The following is a 25,031-nucleotide window of genomic DNA, read 5'->3' on the forward strand; positions in this document are numbered from 1 at the left end:
TAGTCTTTTTTCTAATTGGGTTAGATCAGCCAAGGAATAGGGCACATGAACCCTAACCACACCTTTAGCTCCAGCCACTTCACGGAGGGGGGCCACCATAAGGGGGGTAGGAGGAGGTCCCCTAGATCGAGTAATGGGGGGACTGAAAGAGTCAGAAGGAGGGGGAGTCCCTGAGGGGTGGGGCTGTGGCTGCGGGGCCGAAGGGGGAGGAGGGGAAGTGGGAGCCAAAGGGGGAAGTCTGTAGGGCAGGGGTTCAAAAGAGGCAGAAGAGTCAGAGGGGCAGGGAGCAGGGAGAGGGGCGGGACGGAGGCAGAGGGTGCTTTGCAGGCAAGGAGAACCTGAGCAGGGGGGCAGGAGAAGCAGAGTCTGGGGTATTGTCTAAGCAGGTTAAAAGCCTCAACATAGGGAATCTCCCTCCACTTTTTCAGTCGCTGGCAATAGTTGAAAAGGTCCCAAATTAAATTTGGGTCCAAGGAGCCCTCTGGGGGCCAATGGCTTCCATTATCTAAGGGATAGGTAGGCCAATCTTGAGTGGAAAATTTGATCAAAAGTTTGGGCTTAATGTCCGGTGTGAGGGAGAGTGAAGCGAGGTTCTGGAGGAGGCATTTGAGGGGTAAGGTGTCCGGAAGAGATGAAGAAGCTCCCATATTGAGAGGAGGGAGAGGGGAGAGTGAGGAGGACAGAGGAAGAGGGGGAAAATCCTGGGCCAGAAACGGTCAGGGGAAACCTAAGGAGCATCCTCCAAAGATCCCCCGCCGACCGTGTGACTCGTAGAAGGGAGTCAGGAAAAGGAAGTGGGTAGGGGTTGTCACCCGTACACCAGATCCTTTTGGCTGAGAGCCGGAGGCGAAGTGCCGGGGCCACAGGGAACCTAGTACTAGGATTTTCTGGTTAGGAGGAGAAGGGAAGGGCAGAGTGAAAGGAAAGAACGGGAGAAAATGAAAGTCTTCACTTATCATAGACTCCTCACACCCCAAAGCAGATGAGAATAGCAAGCCGTCGGAGGGTCCACCGAGACCATAAAGATCGTGGTGGGGTGTGGTCCCCACCCCAGAGGAGCATCAGGACTTTGCCTGACGATAACAGTCAAGAGTCCCACTATAGCTCGAATGGGGTTGACGCTTGCATGGGGGCTTACCTAGGTGATGGCCGGTGGTGAGTGCGGGAGCCAGCGTCTGAAAGGGCGGACGTGGGCAGGAGGTCTCCAGAAGGCGAAAGGGAACAGGGGCCTTCAATGTAGAAGGGGACCCTGTCCCGGGTTTCGGCACCAATGAAAGAATGAACAGAGACTTGCTGCCAGTAGGGGGGCGAGGGATCTTTTATTAGAAAAGTTCGTTGCCTTATATACAGTCTCGGAAGTGAACTAACTATGCTATCTGCATATTGCCAGCAAGGCATTTGCCTATAGGTCAGATAGGGCCCAGGGTGGGACTGTTGATACCTAATTGGGTGGCTAAACTCGCCAGCGGGAAGCAGACTTTCAGGAAGAGAAGCCTGTTGGACTCCATTTTAAGAAAAGAGGGAGAATCCCCAGCACCGCAAAAAAAAAAAAAAAAAGAAAAGAAAAGAAAAGGGGGAGGGGCAGGGGAAAAATAGAAAGGGAAATAATGAGGTAAATGGAGTCAATACCTTCTTTCTCCAGTCTCTTCAGTGTTTTTATCATAAATGGGTGCTGAATTTGTCAAAGACTTTTTCTGTATTGACTAAAATGACTATATATTTCTCCTTAATTCTGTCATTATGTTGTGATTTGCATTTATTGATTTGTATATATTAAATCATTCTTGCATCCCTGGAATGATACCAACTTGATCATGCTTAGGGCCTTGTTAAGTTGCTGAGGCTGGCTATGAACTTGGTATCCTCCTATCTCAGCCTCCTTCTTTAGTTTGGCAAGAGTTTTATCTAATTTATCTTTTCAAAGAACCAACTCTTTGTTTCATTGATCCTTCATATTGCTTTATTCTCTATTTCATTGATCTTGGCTCTGATTCTAATTATTTCCTTCCTTCTACTGGTTTTGGACTTGGTTGGTTCTTATTTTTCTAGGGTTTTTGAGATGCTTCATTAGGTTGTATATTTGGGATCATTCTGATTTTCTTATATAGGCTCTTACATCTATATTTCCTCTTAAACCTTACTTTCAGTAGTGTCCCAGAGGTACTGATATGTTGTATCAGTATTCTCATTTGATTCTAAGAATTTACAATTTTCTCCCCTGGTTTCTTTTGTTACCCATTCTTTTGTTTTTTTTTTTTTTTTTTTTTTTTTTTTTTTTTGGGTGCTAGGGATCGAACTCAGGGCCTTGTGCTTACAAGGCAAGCACTCTACCAACTGAGCTATCTCCCCAGCCCCTTTTGTTTTTTATTTATTTTTTGGTTCTAATTTCTAATCTTATTCCATTATGATCAGAAGAAACATAAGGACTTAACTTGTATTTGCTCAGACTTGTTTTGAGTCCTAAAGTATGGTCTGTTTTAAATGGAGAAGGTTCCACGAGAGCTGAGAAAAAAGTTGAATTCAACTTTTGTTGATTGAAATATTCTATAGATGCCTTTTTTTTTTTTTTTTTTTTTTTTTGAGACAGGGTCTGCTAAGTTGCTTTAAGCCTTGCTAAGTTGCTGAGACTGGCTTATTCCTCAGCTTCCCAAATTGCTGGGATTACAGCTGTGTGCCACCACACCTGCCTATTAATGTCTTTTGTAAGCCTATTTGATTTATAAGATTTTTAAAGTCTAAATAGTCTCTGCTGTTTGTGTCTGGATGACCAATTGGTTGATGAGAGGTATATTGAAATCACCCAGTATACTGGAGTCTATTTGAGTCTCTATGTTAAATAATTTTAGGTGCACTGACATTTGGGATATAAATATTTATTATTTTATCTTCCCATTGGATTGTTCCCTTTACCAGTATGAAGTGACCTTTTTTGCCTATGGGTTAATTTTGCATCAAAGCCTGCTTTGGATATAAGAGTAGCTACTGCTGCTTGTTTGGGGGCCCCATTTTCATGGTATATCAATTTTCATTCTTTCAGTCTCAGTCTGTGGCTGTGTTTGCCTGTAAGATGAGTATCTTACAAACAGAGTATAGTTGGTTCTTGCTTTTTAATCCATTCTCCCACCCTGTGTCTTTTAATTAGAGAGTTGATCCATTTGCTTATAACCCCTGGGACTTGGGAGCCTACGGCAGGAGGATTACAAGTTCAAGGCCAGCCTCAACAATTTAGTGAGACCCTGTCTCAAAATAAAAATTAAAAAGACTAGGTATGAAAAAAAAAAAAAAAAAAGACTAGGTATGTAGCTCAATGGGGCCCAACCCCAGTTTAAAAAAAAAGAAATAAACCCCACAAACACACTAACTCCAGAGTTCACACATGAACAAATCTCATTGGAAGAGTTACTAAACAAATGGGAAATAGGATCAAATTAAACATCAGAAATAAATTTAAATGACAGGAATTAATAAACACCTCTGTATAATAATACAGAATTGTTTTTATTTTCTATTTTGAGACAGGTTCTCACTAAATTCCTTAGTGCCTTGCTAAGTTGCTGAGGCTGGCATGATCTTCCTGCTTCAGCCTCTGAGTTGCTGGGATTACATGTTTGAGCCACTGTACCCAGCTGGCCTCAAACTTTTGAACCTCCTGCCTCAGCCTCCTGAGTCACTGGGATTACAGGCATGTGCCACCAGGCCTGCCACATTTATTCTGTTTGTGATTACTACTTTTCTTTTTCCTTTTTCAGTACCAGGGATTAAACCTAGGGGTGCTTAAACCAGTGAGCCATTTCCCCAATCCTTTATTGTATTTTTATTTAGAGATAGGGTCTCACTGAGTTGCTTAGGGCTTAGGTAAGTTGCCAAGACTGGCTTTGAACTTGCAATCCCCCTGCTTCAGCTTCCCAAGCCACTAGGATTACAGGCGTGCGCCACTGTGCCCACCTATTTTCTTTTCTTTAATGCTGTCTGAATGAATGCTCATGGTTAGCCACTTTGTCTTCCAGCTCTGAAATTTCATCTTCTCTATGGTCTGGTCTGTTAGCATTTCAACTGAATATTTTATTTGATTTATTGTGCTTTTCATTTCCAAGATTTCTATTTGGTTCTTTTTCAATATCTCTATCTCCTTATTAAATTTATCATTCATATACTGTATTTACTTCTGTAATGCATTCAGTTGTTTTTCTATGTTCTCTAGAAGTTCATTGATCATTCTTTTTAATTCTTTATCTGCTATTCCATCTACTTCACTATCTTTGAAGTCAGATACTGGTGAATTATGAACTTTTGGAGGGGGTCATGTTACCTTGTTTTTTCATAATTGTATTCCTGTGTTGTGTTTTGTTCATCTTTTGGGATGAATTTCTCTTCCCATTTGTGTATGTGTGTGGGGGGGGAGGCAGTCCTGAGGATTGAACCCAGGCGCATTCTTACCAGTGAGCTACATACATCCCGTCCCTTTTTATTTTTATTTATTTTTATTTTTAATATTTTTTTAGTTGTAGATGGACACAATACCCTTATTTTATTCATTTATTTTTATGTAGTGCTGAAGATTGAACCCAGTACTTCACACATACTAGGCAAGTGCTCTACCACTAAGCTACAACACCAGCCCCTTTTTATTTTGAGACAGGGTCTCATCAAGTTATCAAGACTGACCACAGGGGCTGGGGAGATAGCTCAGTCGGTAGCAAGGCAAGCACAAGGTCCTGGGTTCGATCCCCAGCACCAAAAAAAAAAAAAAAAAAAGACCACAAACTTGTAGTTCTCCTGTTTCAGGCTTCTAAGTTGCTAGGATTACACATCTGACTCTCTTCCTACTCTTATATGTGAGTCTCTTAAGGACATGGCCTTCTCTTAACAAAGCATTCTGGGGTGTCATGTTGTGAATTTTTCAATATATTTCCAACTGAGTTTTGTGGTATAGTTGCCCTGTTCATCTTTTGATGATGATTAGTGTATTTTGATATAATGTATATTGTGTCAGAGCTTAGGAATCCCACTTTCCTTGTAGGCCTCACAAGAGTGGGACTGTTCTTACAGATCTGGCAATTGTGTTATATACAGTAGTGTATGTGGGGTACATCTTCTGTTATTGCACATCTTCACTTAACAACTGTATATTGTAAAGGTATGAGAGTGATCTAGTTTTAGACCCTTCATATATGTGGTATCCACAGCCCTTGTGTTGATTCTCTCAGTTTTTATTGTAGGAGTAGATGTTCATGAACCTAAGTTTCCCCCTCAGCTCTTCCCTCTTGTGACCTGGTCATTGGTTTGGGATGTTTGTCCCCCCTATTCTTTGTATTAAAGTAAGATTGAGGGGGCTGGGGCTGTAGCTCAGTAGCACGTGTAAGACACTGGGTTCGATCCTTAGCACCACATAAAAATAAATAAAGGCATGCTGTCTACCTACAACTACAAAAAAAATTTTTCAATTAACAAAAAAAGTATCTTTGAAGTTTGAGCACCGTTAGTTTGTGAATCAAGACTTAGTTTTAACTGTAGCTCAGCAGCACAGTCTCTATCCTGTGAGCTCATAGTGACCCAGTAGATTTCCTAGCACTTCACAGAAAAGGGGGAAGCAAACAACAGCAGCAACAGCAGCAAATGATATACCTCATTAAAATAAATACCAGGTGCTTACTATGACTTCTACAATACTAATTACCACAAAAACAGGAGTGGCAGGTTAGCAATTGCCATGAACTGCATCTGGCATTAATGTAAATATCAGGTATCAACTGTGCCATACACAGTACTAATGACCACAACAACATGAATGGTGGGGGCAGGAATTATGTAGACCGATAGTTCTAAAAGATATCAAAAAATATACCTCATTAATGTAAGGAAAGAACTGAATGAACAAATAGGGAAGAGAGGTGGCTCAACAATAATACAGGTTAGCATAGATTTATTCAGAATAAACCTGCCAAGGGGGCCCTGGTAGAGACTGAAACTCTTCCATTTATAGCCTTGGGTAAATACAGGGGACTGATCAAGAGGGGAATTTTTGCTGTGAGGTTGACTGTTGCTAGGGGGTTGTCAGGGCAGGGTTCTTGTGGTGTCACCTTCATATGTAACTAGGTGTTTTTCAGGATGTAATCCCAGATAACAATTTCCTTTCTTTTCAAGATGATGAAGTATTGCTTGTGGTTTCTTTGTATAATGATGGAGTATTGTCTGGGGTTTAGATGAGGCTGGGTCAGAATGACCATTAGGTGACTATTGTTCTATGATGGAAGATATATTTCAAAATGGCGTTGCCTGGGTCAAGTTCTACCTAACAATTAAGAATTTTTAAAAGTGATAGACAGTAAAAGAAAGTTTAGAATAATCAAAATTGTGGACAGAGAGAAGGCAGAAAAGATGTAGCAAGTGATGGCTATAAAGGAGGACGAGAAAAAAATAAAAGAGAACAAGAGAAATTGACTCTTAGAAGGAAAAGAAACAAATACCCCAAATAAACAAAACAAACCCTAACTCTCAAAAGACAAAACAAAGAAAAATAATAAACATTAAAAAATGATAAAAATGAAAAAAAAGTATATATATGTATGTCTATCTACAGACCAATCATCACAGCATGAACTCTGGGGGAGGGAATTCTTAATAAAAAATTAAGAATATTCTTAAAGAATTATCTGTGTTGAGGTGGGCAAAACTGTTGATAAAGATGGATGTTCATTGCTTATGCCAAATACCCTTCTTTCCATTTCTTGGACTGTGTACCCCTTAGAGTAAGGGCAGAAAGTTGTTAAACCTTCTTTTCTTTATTGCTTACCAAGCTGCCAGGTGGACTGGCTTGGAATTGTAGCTGGCTGAAATATCTCTCAACTTCCCTTCCCACCACTGTAAGGTAAGATAGAAAGGGAATAGTATCAACTGGAGTTTTGCTTTGACAGACTAAATTGATGTGCTCCCAGAGTGGGGCTGCTACAGAGTTTAAATGGGAAGTTCTGGCTCCTGGAGTTTAGCTCTAATCGGGCCTTCCTTGTTATCTGTTCTGAAGAGATTAGATCAACACATCCCTAGGGCTGGGCAAATGCCGATCTCTACTGGGCCTTTGGATTTTAGAGGTCTCCTGAGAATTCTTTCAGTAGTGTGGGGGATCTTGCACACTCCTCCGCCCACTAATGTTGATTTTCCAGACTCAGTGAAATCCTTGAGTGTAATCACACCAACCTGTTCAGTTTTCCAACTATTTTGAGCTGGCCATGGGAACGAACCACCAGGCTCAAAGGGAAGGTGAGCTGCACGCCACTCCATATCTCTGACTTGAATCCCCCTGGGTTCATCTGTACCTTTTTAAATCATGTTCTGCTAGGTACACCCTCTGCTACCCTGTTGGCAGTTGCCAGGACAGGATGGCAATATGTGCTATCATCTCTTGGGCTTGAGCAACAGCAAGCTGCAGCATGGCCTCAAAGAGTCTCCTTGCCTCACCAGTTAAGAAACAGCACTTTTCAAACACCAGTTTACTGTGCAGCCTCTGGTTCATCTAAGACTACTTTTCTGTTCCACAGGTTTTTCCTTGCCAAATTTGTTTCTGTGTTTTCCGTCCTCTAGTGAACCAGTATTGCTGCCACTACCACCACCAGCTTAGCTACAGTGTTTTCTTTCTTGTCCTTTGTTCAAGGTACTCAAATTTCTGAGTCTTTAAGAATCTCTAACAAGGGCTGGGGAGATAGCTCAGTTTGTAGAGTGCTTGCCTTGCAAGCACAAAGCCCTGGGTTCAATCCCCAGCACCGCAAAAAAAAAAAAAAAAAATCTCTAACAATCCAGTACTGAATTTCAATGAATTCCGTTTTTCACCCACTTTGCTGAGAAGCACCACTCTCTGCTTGAATTCTGAGCCATGGAGTAACTAGGAATGCAGCCTTCCTCTTTTTCAGTCTTTTTGAAGAACCACCCTTTTTAGTTTGTTTTGTTTTGTTTTTTTGAGATAAGTTCTCACTATGTTACCCAGGCTGGTCTCAAACGCCTGGATTCAAGTGATCCCACTGTCCCAGCCTCCTAAATAGCTGGGATTGTAAATGTGCCATCCTATTTGGCTTGGTTGTTTGTTTTTTATTTCATTATTTTAAATTAGTGTTTCTTTCCTTCTATTTTCTTTTTATTATGTTTTTCTTATTCTCGGGAGTAGACTGCTTAGCTCTTTTAGCCATCTTCTTTTCCTTTATGGGCATTTAAAGATAAAAGATTTTGTTATATTCCTCAAGTTTTAGAATGTAATATTTTTAGTCTTATCTATAAATATTCATCTTTAGACTGTGTATGGTGGTACACATCTATAATCCCAATGACTTGGAAGACTGAGACAGGAGGATCAAAAGTTCAAAGCCAGCCTCAGCAACTTATTGAAGCCCTAAGCAACTTAGGGAGACTGTTGCAAAATAAAAAATAAAAAGGGCTGGGGTTGTAGCTCAGTAGTTAAGTGCCCCTGGGTTCAGTCTCTGGTACACACACACAAAAACAAACAAACAAAAAAAGCACATTGATCTTTAGCATTTGGAAACTTTCTTAAGTCCCCTTGAACATCTGTTTCCTTACTGTCACTGCAATACCAACTTGCCACTAACTTCTTTCTGCACCCCAACTGTTTTGTATTTGTGAGTTGTACTTGACAGTGGATGCCTTGTTTATCCCAAATGTCCAGCTGGGGCCTGGATACAGCAGGAAAATAAAAAATTACTGCCAGTTGCAGGGGAAGGTGGGATCCTAATGTGTAACTCAATCTGTCTCTGGTGTTCTCCAGACCATATTTGTGCTGTCAGGTGAGTCCCTGGCCAGGTGTCCCCTTGAGAGTTTCTCTTGTTAAGTCTGTTCCAAGTGTATCAGCACCTGTTTTTATGTTCCTTGTTGCACTATTTGCATAGTTTAACTAATTGTTGGAATATTTTGCTCATTCTCAGAATAATGTGGACATAAGCTCATTTATACTATACAAAAAACATGTTTCAGCTGGGCATGGTGGTGCACGCCTGTAATCTCATTGGCATAGGAGACTGAGGCAGGAGGATCTCAAGTTCAAAGCCAGTCTCAGCAAAAGGAAGGTGCTAAGCAACTCAGACCCTGTCTCTAAATAAAACACAAAATAGGGCTAGGAATGTGGTTCAGTGGTCAAGTGCCCCTGAGTTCAGTCCCTGGTGTACACCGCCCTGCCAAAAAAAGAAAAGCATAGTGGCACAGTGACTCTGGAGGCTGAGGTGGGAGAATCCCAAGTTCTAAGTCAGTTTCAGCAACTTCATAAGGCCCTAAGCAACTTAGTGTCTTAGTGTCCCAGCAAGCAAAAGGGATTGGGGATGTAGCTCAGTGGTTAAGAGTTTCTGTGTTAAAGCCCCAGTACCAAAAAAAAAAATTCCTTAAACCAAAAAGATTCCATGTTCTGATATTAGGTGTTTTGTTTTGTTTTGTTAATCATTCTTGTGGTAGGATCATCATTTATGAAAAAGTATGTATTTAATAAGGCCCAGTGAATTTCAGAATGTTTGTCTTAACCTAGTCAGTACCTGGCATATAGTAGACATTCAGAATCTGTTTTTGAAGGTACCTGGAGTATGTTCACAAATAAGTAAAATACAGTGCTGTTTGATTTTTTTTTAACTCCTGAATGTAGAAATGTGGCATTCAGTGGTCTTCCTATGAGATTTGTATTCAGAGCCTACTAGTATAATCAAAAACTTGAAAAGCAGAATACTCTTTATTTTATTTTTTACTTCTTTTGCACCTTATTCTTTTATGTTTTAATTTGTTCTATTTCGTTATACATAACAGCAGAATGCATTTCAATTCCTTGTACACAAATGGAGTACAGCTTTTCATTTCCCTGGTTGTACAGAATGTGGAGTCACACCATTTGTGTAGTCATACATATACATAGAGTAATGGTGTCCATCTCATTCCACTGTCTTTCCCACCTCCCTGTCCCCTCCCCTCCCCTCTTTCCTTCTGCCCAATCCACAGTTCCTCCAATATTTCCTTACTTCCACTCCTGTTATGTATCAGCATCTACTTATCACTTGGCCTTTGGTTTTGAGGGCTTGGCTTATCTCGCTTAGCATGATATTCTCCGACTCCATCCATGTACTTGCAAATGCCATAATTTTATTCTTCTTAAAGGCTGAGTAGTATTCCATTGTGTATATATACCACAGTTTCTTTATCCATTCATCTACTGAAGGACATCTTGGTTGGTTCCACAATTTAGCTATTGTGAATTGAGCTGCTATAAACATTGATGTGGCTGCATCACTATAGTATGCTGATTTTTAGTCCTTTGACTATAAACCAAGGAGTGGGATAGCTGGGTCAAATGGTGGTTTCATTCCAAGTTTTCTAAGGAATACTGCCTTCCAGAGTGGTAAAGCAGGATACTCTTATAATAAGTTTTTGGTTTTTTTCTACTAGGTAGTCATCCTATTCTGCTCTGTCTGCCCTGCAGAATCCTACAAAGTCTAAACAGCCAGCTCATGTGGAATGTCTGTCACATGGCAGCAAGGCAGACAGGAAGTGTGTGTCCTGGCCCATCTCTCTCCCATCCTAACCAGGCAGTTTCACAAGGCTGGAAATATTAAACACTGCATCCCCCAGATGTCCCAAAGTTAGATTATTTTCAGCCAATTGTGTGATCATAGATGGTATTATTTAAAGTTTTTTTTTTCTTGCGTTGTTTGTGAGGTATCCTAACCCTTTTTAAATGAGGTATTAGCAAATCAAAAAAGTTAAAGAAACCGGAGTCCTTTCTCTGCCCTTGCTGTGGTCCAGAGAAAGAGGAACTATTTTCTACTGAGGCCTATTTGTTCCTCACATGTTCTAGGTAACATTCTTCCCCATGTCCTCTCAAAAATGAATCCACTGGCTATTCTCCCTACCTCCAAGGCCAAAGAGCTGCTAAAGAAACCAGGCCATAAAAATGGGTGGTAATTGTACTCACTTTATCAGACTTCTTTGGCAGTGGAATGATCTAATACACATAAAATTCTCACCAGAGTGCCTGCTTGGAATACACGGCAACAATAACAGATTCTTTTCTATATGAGCTCCCCTGATTCCTCCTCCTTTCCGGTAGACATATCTGAGTCTCTCCTGAGCACATGCACACTCCTCTTCTCACTTTGTTTCTCCTATAGCTACTAACCTATCTAATTCCTTTTATAGCCAGGCACCTTGAAATTGCTTTCTAATATCATGGATTAGAAGAAGCCAGAAACAAAAATGATTGTACAATTCTGTTTCTATGACATTAAGGAACAGCCAAAACTAAATCATGAGGACAGAAATTAGATGTAGTTACCTCATGGATTTTTGGTGGTAGTTTTGACTAAGAACTCCAGAAGAAACCTTTGGAGGATGAAAGTTTTTTCTGTTTTGATCTAGAGTGGCCACACAGGTTTATATACATGTAAAATTTAATCAAGCTATAACTTTGAAATTTGAGCACTTTAAATTATGGATGTTATACATAGGAAGGCACCATGCTTCACCATCTGCCACTTTTGCTAATCTTCTACCACTCCCCATCCTCTCTTGATTACCAGTATGCTTCCACACATTTTGAATCTTTCTTACTCTTGATTTCCCAGCAGCACTAAACACTGATGAAACTCTGTTCTTATATCTAGAATTTCATCCTTTATGAAACTATTCTTAGACCTAGAAATAGCCTGTCCTCTTGGTGACCCTCCTTTGGCTCCTTGGTTTTCCTCATGGCTCCCCATCTTTTGTCAGCTTCCATACTGTAGTTCTTTTCGTAATGTTAGAACTCCTGGTGATTTGGCTATCCAATATGGCAGCACAGAAACCCCTTTAGGAAGCTGTGGTTTTTACTTACATGGAGCAATGATATGGGTGTGTCCTGGGATTAGATTAACTCAGGAATGTCAATGTCAGCTGTGTATGGTGCTCACTTGGGTAGTAAAAGGGTCAAAAACTGAGTTGTGCCTGAAAGCTTCTTCTCCCATGTCTGCTTGCTAAGTTTCACCTCCTTCTAGCTGTTGCTCAGATCTCACCTTCTCAACGAAACCCCTTATATATACATTAGACAGCCCCTTCCCCAGCACTCCAGAGCCCATATTCCCCATCCTCTTCTCCTGTACTACTTAACCATCTTCCAACACAGCAATACTATTTACTGATTCATTATGTTAGTTGTTTGTAATTTGTTTATCCTACCAGATTGTACATTCCACAAGTGTAGGGATATTTGTTGTATCCACTGATTATATCTTACATGCTGAGGACAATGCCTAGCACATAGAAAGTACTTAGTAAATTATTTGTTAAGTTGTCTGAATGACCGATTCAACCAGGTGGTTTGAAATCAAAGCAAGCAAATGAAAAGCCTGAGGCTTATAAGGTGGCATCAAAGTATCTTCTTCACCAAGGCAGTGCCTTTCAGATCAATGCTGTTTTCTTGTTTGATGATCAAGATTATCCCTGGATGCCCTACTCAGGTGTAACCAGGATGCTGCACTGATCTGCAGCATTCTTAGTTACTGGCCCCTTCTTAGGTTTCAGTAGCAGACCAACATAAGCTATCAGCAGCAATACTCTATGCACTGGGCATATTTATGGACATAAATGTGAGTATTTGAGAGGTATCGTAGTTGGGTTAATGTCCCTGCTCCCCAAGATCCTCTTGTTATAAATTTGTTAGCCATTGATTTATTTGCAGAATTGGAAATAAGTACAGATCAGAGCTCAGGGAATGAGAAAACAGTCTATTTGTGGTTTACTTCAGTGCCCTCTATGACTCTGACCTGACCTCTTTCTCTTTTAGGGTGAAAAGGCTGATAGCTTTTACATCATAGAATCTGGTGAAGTGAGCATCTTGATTAGAAGCAAGGTGAGTTTCTGTGAGATGGTGCAAAGATCCAGGTGCCAGGGTGTACACACGGAAAGTAACTGTTTGCTTTAAATAATGTGAAATGTGTTTAGTGTATCAAGCCATCATTGTTACTGCCAGAGACATATGTTTAAGCCTATCCATTGGTATGGATTTAGTATATTTATTTCCTCTTGTTCTACTCTCTTTACATTTGTCAGGTAATAAATGATATGAGGATGGGCTGGGGTTGTGGCTCAGTGGTAATGTGCCCACCTAGTATGTGTGAGGCACTGGGTTCAATCCTCAGCACCATATAAAAATAAATAAAGGCATTGTGTCCATCTACAACTAAAAAATATTTTTAAAAATGATATAAGAAATATTATCCTCCATATAAATATGAAAAAGATAAAAATCCTAAAAGAAAATAGGGAAATTATATAATAATAAGTACATATGGAGCTATGTATAGTGGCACATGCCTGTAATCCTAGAAGCTCAGAAGGCTGAGACAGGAGGATCACTATTTTAAAGTCAGCCTCAGCAACTTAGCAAGGCCCTAATCAATTCAGTGAGACCCTATCTCTAAATAAAATATTTAAAAGGGCTAGGGATGTGACTCAGTGGTTAAGTGCCCCTGGGGTTCAGTCCCCAGTAACCCCTCCCCCAAAAATGTACATATCTGGGCGAATATGAAGAAAACTTCCTACTGCCAAGGGAAGATCTCCAGGATATTATTATTATGACCATTTGATGAATAGGGAGAACTAGAAAACTGATTACCTATAAGTGGAGGGAGTGAGTCTTACTGATCAATCCATCATTACAAGATTGCCTTCTTTCTTTATTTTCTTAAAGAACATAGAATTTGTTAAAATAGTGAGTTATCTCTAATACTAAATCAACCTATTATTAGACCTTTGCAAAATGTATTTAGTAAAGTCTAATAAGTATGGAGAAAGAAAACTGATTATTACTGTCTATAAGGTAGCATGATTCCTAATTTAAAATAGACCTGTTGGGGCTGGGGAGATAGCTCAGTCAGTAGAGTGCTTGCCTTGTAAGCACAAGGCCCTGGGTTCGATCCCCAGCACCCAAAATAAATAAATAAATAAATAGAATAAAATAGACCTGTTGTTTCACATCAAACAGTAGTTTGAAATGTTTGGGGTTTTTTTCTTATAGTTTTCGGACTTCTAATATGTTTTTACATTTCTCAAATGTTCATTAGAACTTTCTGTTAGCATATTGTTAGGTGGGTGGGACCAATAGCAGCTTGGCAAGGGGAGTTGGAGGGCTCTCAAAAATGCAGTCTTGGACTGGGGAGATAGCTCAATTGGTAGAGTGCTTGCCTCACAAGCACAAGGCCCTGGGTTCAATCCCCAGCACCACAAAAAAAACTGCACTCTTGAACTGAGCAAGGTGGTGCATGTCTATAATCCCAGTGACTCAGAGGCTGAGGCAGGAGGATCACAAGTTCAAAGCCAGCTTCAGCAGTTTAGCAAGGCCCTAAGTAACTTAGCAAGACTTTGTCTCAAAATAAATATAAAGGGCTGGGGATATAGCTCACTTGATAGAGTGCTTGCCTTGCATGCATAAGGTCCTGGGTTCAATGCTAGGGATCTTTATGCATTAATACCACAAAAATAAATAAATAAATAAATAAAATATAAAAGGGCTGGGCATGTGGCTCTGAGTTCAGTTGCTGGTACCAAAAAGAAAGGAAGAAAAAAAAAAAAAAAGAACAGTCCAAGACAAATAGTACAAACTTGGGATTAGAGAATACATATATATATATCAAGAGAGAGAGAGGTTTTCTACAGAAAATATATAATATTCCAACAGTGTACACCTCACACACCTTACTGTTGATATTTAGCCCATGCTTGAAAGTTGTTAGGACTTGGATGAAGTCCCAGGTAAAGACCAACTCTTTTTTTTTTTTTTTTTTTTTTTAGTAGTTGTAAATGGACAACATGCCTTTTTCTTTCTTTTTTTTTTAAATTTATTTTGGTTGTAGATGGACATAATACCTTTATTTTATTTATTTATTTTTATGTGGTACAAGCTCTCTACCACTGAGCCATAACCCCAGCCCCAACAATATGCCTTTGTTTTTTTTTTTTGGTTTTTTTTGCAGTGCTGGGGATTGAACCCAAGGCCTTGTGCTCGCAAGGCAAGCACTCTACCGACTGAGATATCTCCCCAGCCCCATTTGTTTACTTTTTTATGTGGTGCTAAGGATCAAACACAGTGCCTCACATGTGCTAGACAAGTGCTCTGCCATTGAGCTACAGCCCCAGCCCCCAAAACCAACTCTTGATTAAACCAGACCACAAAATTAGTCCATGGAATTTACATGATACAGTTAGTTTCTGCAATGTAAGTTCCTTAGTGTTAAGTGTGCTGAGAAGGGAATGTGAGTGCGTACAATTGGACATAACCAGCTGTGATTCTACAGTCAGCCCAGGTCATGTTCTTTACCTGTCTGTAGACTAAAACAAACAAGGATGGTGGGAACCAGGAGGTTGAGATTGCCCGCTGCCATAAGGGGCAGTACTTTGGAGAGCTTGCACTGGTTACCAACAAACCCAGAGCTGCTTCGGCTTATGCCGTTGGAGATGTCAAATGCTTAGGTAAGAAAAATTCTTTATGCATTTATACTTTTTTTCAATGTCAGTATATTTTCCCATCAGCAATCCTTGACTTATTTTGCCAGTTGTCACTCACATCTAGGCCTGAACAGTTTGTGTGACCAGCCAGAGATGAATGAATGTATTCCTTCAGCATGCTTTTTAGGGGGGAGGGGGAGTGCTAGGCATTAAACCTAAGGCTTGCACATGCACATGCTAAGCACATGCTTCATCGCTGAACTGTACCCCCAGCACCCTAGAGAATATTTCTGAGCACTGGGCACTGTGAATAAGATAGGCATTCAGGCCCTCCAGGCATATGAAAAGAGGCACATGTCCAGGGCTATTGGGGAACAGGGCAAGCATGTGCCACTGGACTCTGCAAGTCTTGAACTTAAATGGCACGGTCTTGCTACTTTCATATAGAAACATCCCTTTATTCACATACCCAATATCCCAGAGTCTAATCTCCTATAACATGAGTGGATATATTTAGGAAATGTTCTGCTTGAGGAAAATGACTTAAATTATTAATGTAGAGAATTCATTCTCTCCCTCACCTCTTTTTAACAATGCAGTTATGGATGTTCAAGCATTTGAGAGGCTTCTGGGGCCCTGCATGGATATCATGAAGAGAAACATCTCACACTATGAGGAACAGCTGGTGAAGATGTTTGGCTCCAGCATGGATCTGATTGACCCCGGGCAGTAGATGTGCCACATCCCAGAGCCTTCTCAGTGTGACACCAAAACCTTTCGGTCAGCCACAGAACACACACAGAAAACAGACACGACAAAACTGTTCCTATTGTTGCCACTGCCGCTGCCATTGCTGTGGTTATGGGCATTTAGAAAACTTGAAAGTCAGCACTAAAAGATGGGGAGAGGTTTGATCCACACCTCCACTTTGCTTCTGAAAGCCCATTATTAGACCACTTAATGATTACTCCAACCCAGTTTTCACATCTTTGGTTCAGAATGGCATGTCTCTCCAACAATTTAAGTGCCTAATACAAAGTCCAAAGTGTAAACATTCTCCTTTCCTTTCTTGCTGCTACTGTTGCTTTTGGAATTACCATAAGGTCTGCAGAAACCTGTTGTACAACTGTAGACATCCTCCTCCAGTCTTTCTCAAGGGAGATTACAGCCTCAATCTCCTCATTTGTCTTTTGAGAAAGTCCACAGTGTGTTCACAGTTGCTGCCTTTAGTTTTACAAGTAGAAATTGGCAGATGTGATGGAGGTCTGTGGTCCAGTGGCATTGTATAGTCTTCTGACAGCTGCACACATTACAGCTATCTCCAAGCCCACAGTGATGCTTAGGGAAGGCATCTAGGGCCCAGCAGGAAAGTACTTCAAAACAGACTAAGATCAGTGAGACCCATGTTAGAGCAGAAACTGGATTCATCAAATTTTACCAGTTGTAGAGAGCTAGGAAAGGTTTTTCTGGGTTAAGGGTTTGTTTTTGTTTTTTTGTAGTAGGATTTTTTTGTTGTTGTTTTGTTTTGTTTAATCTCTGTGCAATTTGCATGAATGAATTGTCATCCATTTGTAAGAAGCCAGGCATAGCCAGGTTAGCTCAAATGGTTAGAGCATGGTGCTGATATAAGAAACCAGGATGTGGAGGTGCCATTGCTTTTTCTGACCTAAATACTTTCCTGAGCAACTTCCGCCATTTCTTGTTTCCAGTTACCACTACTGGCTAGTGACAGTATCCTGACAAGAGTTTGTTACCCCGAGGGCTCTTTTGTTCTATGCCAGAGTTTTTGTGTAGCTTGGCTATTGAACCACCAATTTTTAAACTTTATAGAAGCAGCAGCTAATTTTTTTAATGTAAGAAAAATATTTCTCTATTTAGAAAATTCCCCTTAGAGATGTTTAGCTTGTACTTAAAACTTTTAAATCAAGAGGCCATTTCTAAAATATGTATAAGACCTTTTAAAATGTGTATAACTCAGTAAATCCCTGAGAGATTATTTGCTGGCATTCAAATCATTCATTTTATGGATATTGATGGAATCCACCCAGTCACCTTTCTTTGTCCATATAAGCTAGACTCGGCTTTTTCCATGGACACTGTGGCCAGGAGATTTCCAGAATGGGTAACCCACCACAACCTTGATAATCCCTCCTTTTTTCTTTTGTTCCATGAAGTGAAAGCAGAAAAACTCTTCAGATTGCCTTAGGCAACTTACATTGCAACTCTCAGAACTGTGAAAGGCTGTAACTTATACTCCAGGCAGCTAGCACTGGGAATGCCCATGTGGTGATCCCACATTTTCCTATGGTTCTTCTTTTCTGTAGTGTTGCTTTATTAAACAATTCAGGAAGCAGGTCTTGCAGTTTTAATAGACAAGAACTACACCTGTTTCTTGCAAAAGTGACAGGTACTTTGGCTTCAGTAGTGACTTAGTAGTTCAGCCCCAGAGTTTGTGAAGACTCTGAACACTGAGCTAATGCTCCCTCCCCTACCTCTGTGCCAGCCTTGGGATAGGGATGACTGTGGTTCCTGTGTCAGAGTTAACTCCTATAAGTTCTCACATATCCCAGTCTAGTCTTTCCTTTCACAAGCCCTCTTTGACACCCCTAATTCACTGAGTTACAGAACTCATCAGGTCCAACTCCTCCTGCTCCTACTACTGACTAACATGTGGATCATCATTCTGGACCCTCATTGAATATAAGGCCCCTGTGGCAAGGGATGGGGGTGTTGCTGAGGAAGACAGAGGTCAGCATGAAAAAGGACATAGCCATTACCACAGTGCCAGGATAGTATTCCAAATCTCTCTGCAGCTTGGAGAATCAAATGTGGCAGACCAAGTTTGACTCAGGGCTGAGGTGTCCCCATTGTGCTAGGCAAGCCCTACACTGATAGCTGAGCCTCTTGGGAAAATCCTGTTAGAGCTTCCAAGGGTTACACGAGCTTCACATCCTCTTTTCTGACTTTGCTCTGTTCATTCTGAATGGTAGAGAATATTCCTGAGAGCCTTGAGGTCTAGCTTGCAATATTGTCCTTCCTTTTGATCGCCAGCTTATCCCACTCACTCTCATCTCTTGGTTTAATTCTGTGAAGGAAGGATTCATGAATTCTTGTCTTTTTAGTCCATAGTTTTCATATATAATTGTGTTTCATATAATTGCTATAGATTCTCAGAAATCAGGGTAGAACTTTTTTTTTTTTTTGAGCAGTTTAATGAGTGAATTCAGCAGCAAAGTGGCAAAAAAATAGTTCTCCAGTCACAAGACATTATTTCCATCCTCTTTTTGCCCACGTTCTCACTTACAGTGGTCGAGTGGTCAGTGAGAGGTGATGCTGGCAACCAGCAGCACCCTGGGCACACAGCATTTCATGTCGTGTCACAATGTACAGTCTTCTCTCATTTAGAAAAAGTAAAAAGTATTTTGCACAGAGAAAAAGGAAAAGGTTCCATGAATGTCATCTTTTATTCTTTGTTTTCGGTTGGCTGATGTTGGAATTTTTGTTATTGACATGCACCTGTAAACCAGTCTTGGCCAAGGTATGAGTTGTTTTGATTTTTCACTACGATTACCTCTTATTCCTCCTGTCTTGACTGCTGATGTTCCTCAGTGATTCTAATGTCTATTTTATGGGAAGCGGCCTTCCCATGGGTTTCCTTTTACACACTGTAGGGCTATCTTTATACTTTAAAAAAAAATAATAAAGGGGGTAAAACTGTCACTAACCTCATGGGGGATTTGCAGAAAACAATTTAGCCCACCTTGAACAAAGGTTAGATTCCTCATTGTTTTTTTAAGCTCATTGTAATAAAAGAAATCTAATTCAGCATTATAGTGCTACCTCAAAGGTAAAAATGTTTTAAGGTCATCTTTTGGTCCTGAGTTCTACACATAGTGTTTGAAGTGTCTTTAAATTGAAATTATTTTTAAATCATTGGGGTGAATCTCATTTTAGCCTGTTTTACATTTGTATTTTAATCTTGAAGAATAAGTGATTAGAAAGCAATCAATCCTTGCTCTGTGGTATTGAACATATAACTAAAAGTCATTCAGAATTTAATCATTGTTTGCCATAAACAAGGTTGGGTTTTTTAAAAAGAAAACTGTAGTACTCTATTTCACTCTTGGTTAATAAAGGCTGACAAATCATGTCTGATTTTTTGGTGCAGTCTTTTTTTTTTTTTTTAATTTTCTTTATTGGTTTATTTAATTTTATGTGGTGCTGGGGATCGAACCCATTGCTTCACATGTGCTAATGCTCTATCACTGAGCCACAATCCCAGGTCCCTGGTGCAGTCTTGTATCATGTGTTTGTGCTCTCTTTTTAGGGCTTCACAGACCACAGAACTCATCAGGAAGATACATTGTTGGAATTGGTGTGTGAGCCCTTGAAAATTAGGGAGGAGACCTGGATATGTGTACTACTCAGGGATTCTCCAGAGATACAGTCAATAGAATGGGTGGGTATTTGTAGAGAGATTTATTATAAGAAATTGGCTAACATAATTGTAGAGGCAAGAAAATCCCAAGATCTGCAGGGTGAGTCAGCAGGGTGGAGACCCAGGACAGCCTATGGTTTAGTTCCAGTCTGAATCCAGAGGCCCAAGAATCAGGCAATGATGTATCTTGTCTGAAGGTCAGCAGGCTCAAGCCCCAGGAAGAGCTAATGTTTCAGTTTGAGTCCTACAGTGTGCCAGTTCAAAGACAGGGAGGAAAATTCTTTTCCGTTTTGCTTGTTTTGTTTTTGTGGTACTGGGGATCGAACTCAGGGCCTTTGTGCTTGCAAGGCAAGCACTCTACCAGCTGAGCTATCTCCCCAGCCCAGGAAAATTCTTTTCTACTAGAGGGAAAGTCAGCCTTTTTGTTCTGTTTAGGTGTTCAAATGATTTTATGAGACCCACCCACCTACATTACGGAGGTCCACCAAGTTAAATGTTAATCTTGCCTGGGTATGGTATCACAGCCTGTTAACTCCAGCTACTCCAGAGGCTAAGGAAGATGGATTGCAAGTTCAAGGTCAGCCTGGACAACTTTAGAGAGACCCTGTCTCAAAATAAAAGGACTGGTGTCAGTATATATAACTATAATGCACCAGCTAAGAGGTGGGAGGGATACATTTATAATGCACCAATTAAAACATGAGGGGAGATAAATTTTAAAAAGTAAATAAAAGCCAGGCATGGTAGCACATGCCTGTAACCCCAGCAGCTTGGGAGGCTGAGGCAGAAGGATCATGAGTTCAAAGGCAGCCTTAGCAACTTGACGGGGTCCTAAGCAACTCAGGAAGACCCTGTCTCTAAATAAAATATAAAAAAGGGGGCTGGGGCTGTAGCTCAGTGGTAGAGCACTTGCCTTGCATGTGTGAGGCACTGGGTTCGATCCTTAGCACCACATAAAAATAAATATATTTAAATAAAGATGTATCTATAAAAAAAATAATAATAAAATACAAAAAAGGGTTGGGGATGTGGCCCAATAGCTAAGCACCCCTGGGTTCAGTCCCTGGTACAAAAAAAAAAAAGTTCCACAGCAATGTCACAATCATATCTACAGATCTACAGTCTCAGCCTTAAAGAGGGAACATTATATGAGAACTTTGCTTTCTGTGTTAGTATGTTGTAATAGGAAGCTAGAAATTTGTCCCTTCAAAGTTTCATGGACATAATCTCAGTGATCTTAGTAATTTAATTGTATTTATTTATTTTTTAATTTTTTTTTAGTTGTAGATGGACACAATACCTTTATCTATCTATCTATTTATTTATGATGTGGTGCTAAGGATCAAACCTAGTGCCTCACACATGCTAGGCAAGCACTCTACCACTATGCCACAAACCCACCCCCAATCATTTAATTTTATAATGAAAAAATTAAAACAGTCACTTGTAATATAGAAGGAAATTGGGGTACTTTCACAAGGCATCATCCTATACCCACCCTCTCTGAAGAAAAATGCCCCATCACAGATGATGGCCAGAGATATATACTGTTACTTGATTGGGGACATGCAGAGTGTTAACTAGAAACCTAATAACAGTTGTGAATTATGATGAGTATTAACAAGTTCTAAATTGGAATATCAGAAATTAGATCTGACTTGGCTCATTTGTTCATTGACAAATCCTGATGACCAGCTGACACTTTACACCCAAGGGAATTCTCGAACTTTCCCTTTGTTGATTGAGTTTATCCTCTAGTTTCTAGACTCCTGCAGATAGCAGCCATAGTCTCCCATTTCAAGGATGATTATGCTCCCAGTGACTGTTACCCTTTGTCATGCTGCTCTTCTCTCTGTGGGCTGCCTTTGCCTGTTCATAAAATGAGTGGTGTAGACACAGAGCGAGTGTGCAGTTCTACCTTGCATCATGTGATTCTAGTTAAAGAAGTATCTGGAGGAGCTGTGAAAGGAGAAAGGCTAGGTTTATTATTTGAAGCATTCCCCCTCCCGGGTAAGAACTCCTTAGAAGTTGTCATCTTCATGTTAGTCATTTGAAACATCATGAGAAAAGTTACTCAGAGATGACTTTCTGGCATAGGGTTGCTTTCTGTGATAACAGGTGCCAAGAATTGAAGGTGTCTTTATGTTGTGAAATATTATTCCTTCATCTTTGACCCCCACACACAGCCAGAATCCTTGATCCTATGGGTACTTCTTTTTATTCTAAAAAACTAGTTTTCTAGCTGGCATGGTGGCACACACCTGTAATGCCAGCAGCTTGGGAGGCTGAGGCAGGAGGATCTCAAGTTCAAAGCCAGCCTCAGCAAAAACAAGTTTCCTAACTTGTCTTTGCCCAGATCATTTGTATACCACAGGGCAGAATGACCTAGCTGCAGTGTGAGACCTAACTCTTCACCAGTCTCTCCTGCTAGGTAGAAGAATGGATGTTGGCCAGTCAGCTCCTGGAGAAGGCAGTTGAAACAGAAAGTAACAGCCAAAAGCCCAAATCCTTCTTGGCCATTGGCCTACTCCTCCTCCCTCTTGCAGAACTGCACATGGTCAAGCAGCAAAAGTCACTTTGTGTATTCTACTTGAAGTCCAAAACTAGCAGTCTGTCTGAGAGTCCTCCAGACCCCATGATGAGGGGACAGGGATGTTCAGTTGGTTTTCGTCTATTAAAAAGATAAAAAGGAAGAACTGAAGTCCAGACCCACTAGATAAGCAAACTAGCTATCACAGTATAACATTCAGTCATAGTCAAACTGAACATTTTCATTCTGAACCCCCTGGCATGGGCATGAGGGGCCACATCCAGTACAGTCTACCATTCCTTCCAAAAGCCCATCACATGAGCAACTGGAGGGGTGGGGTACCTGATGTTAATTCTTAGCCTGTGGACAAGCAGGAATGAGGCCTAAATACAGATGGACATCAGTTCAGGTGTATAGCAGAACCACGCTGCAGTTTGACACTTCAGCCAGCAGGGGCCAGGCTGTCCCTATGCTTTAGATTCCTGGACTCCAATCCCAGGTTGTACAGTGCCCCATGTTTGAGAAATGAAGCCTCATCCAAGTTCAAGCTCCCCTTCACCCCCCCAAGTCTCAGAGAGAATCCCAACAAGAAATAGTTCCCTCAGCAGCTGCAGTCTTGGCAGGTCTCGGGTATAGAGCTCTTTTCTGACAAGGGCATAGATAGCTGAGTGGGTGAACTCATGACCCTCAGACCGTAGAATTTAGGGGGTTCCATTTGACTGGCAAAGGAGGATTGGCACTTGTCCTGGGTCTCAAATGGCCCCTCTGTAAAAAGGCAATGGGCTATGGCAGAGCATCTACTCCCACTCCCCTGACTTTTCCCTCAATCCCTCACCTACCTGGTCTGGGCCAAAGCCCAACTATAGTAAGAGGCTAGGGTCCAATGCTATGTGATCTCTGCTCTTGTGCTTACTTAGAAACTCATATTTCTATCTGGGCACGGTGGTGCAGGCCTGTACCCAACTGCTCAGGAAGCTGGGGTAAGAGTAACATGAGTTCAAAGCCAGCCTCAACAATTTAGCACTAGGAAACTCAGCAAGAACCTGTCTCTAAACAAAATATAAAAAGTGCTGGGGATGTTGCTCAGTGGTTAACCTCCCTGGGTTCAATCCCAGAAAGAAAGAGAAAAGAAGCGAAAGAAAGAAACTCAAATTTCCGAGATTGGTTTTGCTGTCTCCACTCCCTGACACTGGGGTAGGGGTGGGGGTGCTAACCTTGCATGAAAGAACTAGTTCAAAGTCTTAGTTCACAATATGCACTCAAAGTTACATTTAAGAGAGGGGGTGGGGCCCTCCAAGACTGGGTAGCCTTCCAGCACAATGGGAATTTCTCTGCTAACCCTCTCCAGGTTCTGTGCTGGGGACAGTGTGTGCATGTCCAGGACATGCTGAGAACCGCCTCCACCCTGGCCCCGTGGGATCTTTTTCTTGGTAATTTTCCTGCCTTTTGTTCTGAGAGAATATTTTAGGAATGATTTGCAGCCAGTCCCCTCCCTGTATGGCCCATGTCCTAGGGCTGTGGGTGCTGATCATAGGAGATCGGAGTTCCACCCTGTTGCTCAGATGGGAACATTATGTTCCCAGCTTGGAGCTGCATGTCTCACCCTCAAGCACTGGGGGCCCTGGGCAGATTTAGGCCAGATGGGCTGAAGGTGATTAGAAAACAAATGCCAGTTTGAGAAACATGAAGGAAAGGGGGTTGGATTAGATGGGTAATTTTTTTCTTTGGGGGGGGGTGTTTGTTTTGTTTTGTTTGTATTAGATGTGTGATCCCAAAACAACTCACTTTGCCTCCCAGACCCAGATCCTGATAAAGAGGAGGCAAGGGAGCAGCAACCAAACACACACACACCCTGTCACCAGAATGGCCCTTCATCCTCCTCACCAGACTTGGGCCAGTTCTCTACCCAGCACCTCCCAACATCCTTCATCTCCAGGGCCTTGCAGCACTTGCCCTAAGGCTTTTTCTGATCCCTTGAGACCCCTGATATGACCCCAGCAATGACCTCATCTTTTTTATAGGGAAAAAACAGAATAGATAGGGTAGAGAACTCCAGGCTCTACCTTAGCTCCCCCAGATCTCCTACCCCATTGTTCTACTCCCTTTTTTTTTTTTTTTTTTTTTGAGATCCACTATGGTATATTCATATATGTACATAGGAAAGTTGTCAGATTCATTCCACTTTTTCCCCTCTCCATTTCCTTTCCCTTCATTTCCCTTTGTCTACTCCACTGAACTATTTATCATCCTTTTTTTTTTTTTTTGTACTAGTGATTGAACTCAGAGGTACTTTACCACTGAGCTACATCCCCTATCCTTTTTATTTATTTTTTTTTATTCTGTTCAGCTTTCTTTTTTTTTTTTTTTATTATTGTACACAAATGGGATACATGTTGTTTCTGTGTTTGTACATGGCGTAAAGGTATACCATTTGTGTAATCATAAATTTACATAGGGTAATGTTTGATTCATTCTGTTATTTTTTCCCTTCCCCCCCACCCCTCCCACCCCTTTTTTCCCTCTATACAGTCCTTCCTTCCTCCATTCTTGCCCCCCTCCCTAAACCTAACTCTAACCCTAACACTAACTCTTCCCACCCCCCATTATGTGTCC

At 41.1% G+C, this 25,031-nt stretch overlaps 1 protein-coding gene across 1 annotated transcript in view; it reads left to right on the top strand.

Moving 5' to 3' along the window:
* The window catches only part of Prkar2a (protein kinase cAMP-dependent type II regulatory subunit alpha), an 84,236-nt gene extending 64,631 nt beyond the window's left edge, over nt 1-19,605 (top strand). Inside the window, exons 9-11 of the mRNA XM_047563469.1 lie at nt 12,791-12,856; nt 15,333-15,474; nt 16,050-19,605. Coding sequence (XP_047419425.1) covers nt 12,791-12,856; nt 15,333-15,474; nt 16,050-16,183 — 342 coding nt within the window. The 3' untranslated portion in view covers nt 16,184-19,605. The remainder of the gene's footprint in view (nt 1-12,790; nt 12,857-15,332; nt 15,475-16,049) is intronic.
* Nucleotides 19,606-25,031: the final 5,426 nt, after the last annotated feature.

Source organism: Sciurus carolinensis, chromosome 9, assembly GCF_902686445.1.
Source record: "Sciurus carolinensis chromosome 9, mSciCar1.2, whole genome shotgun sequence".
Lineage (NCBI taxonomy): Eukaryota > Metazoa > Chordata > Mammalia > Rodentia > Sciuridae > Sciurus > Sciurus carolinensis.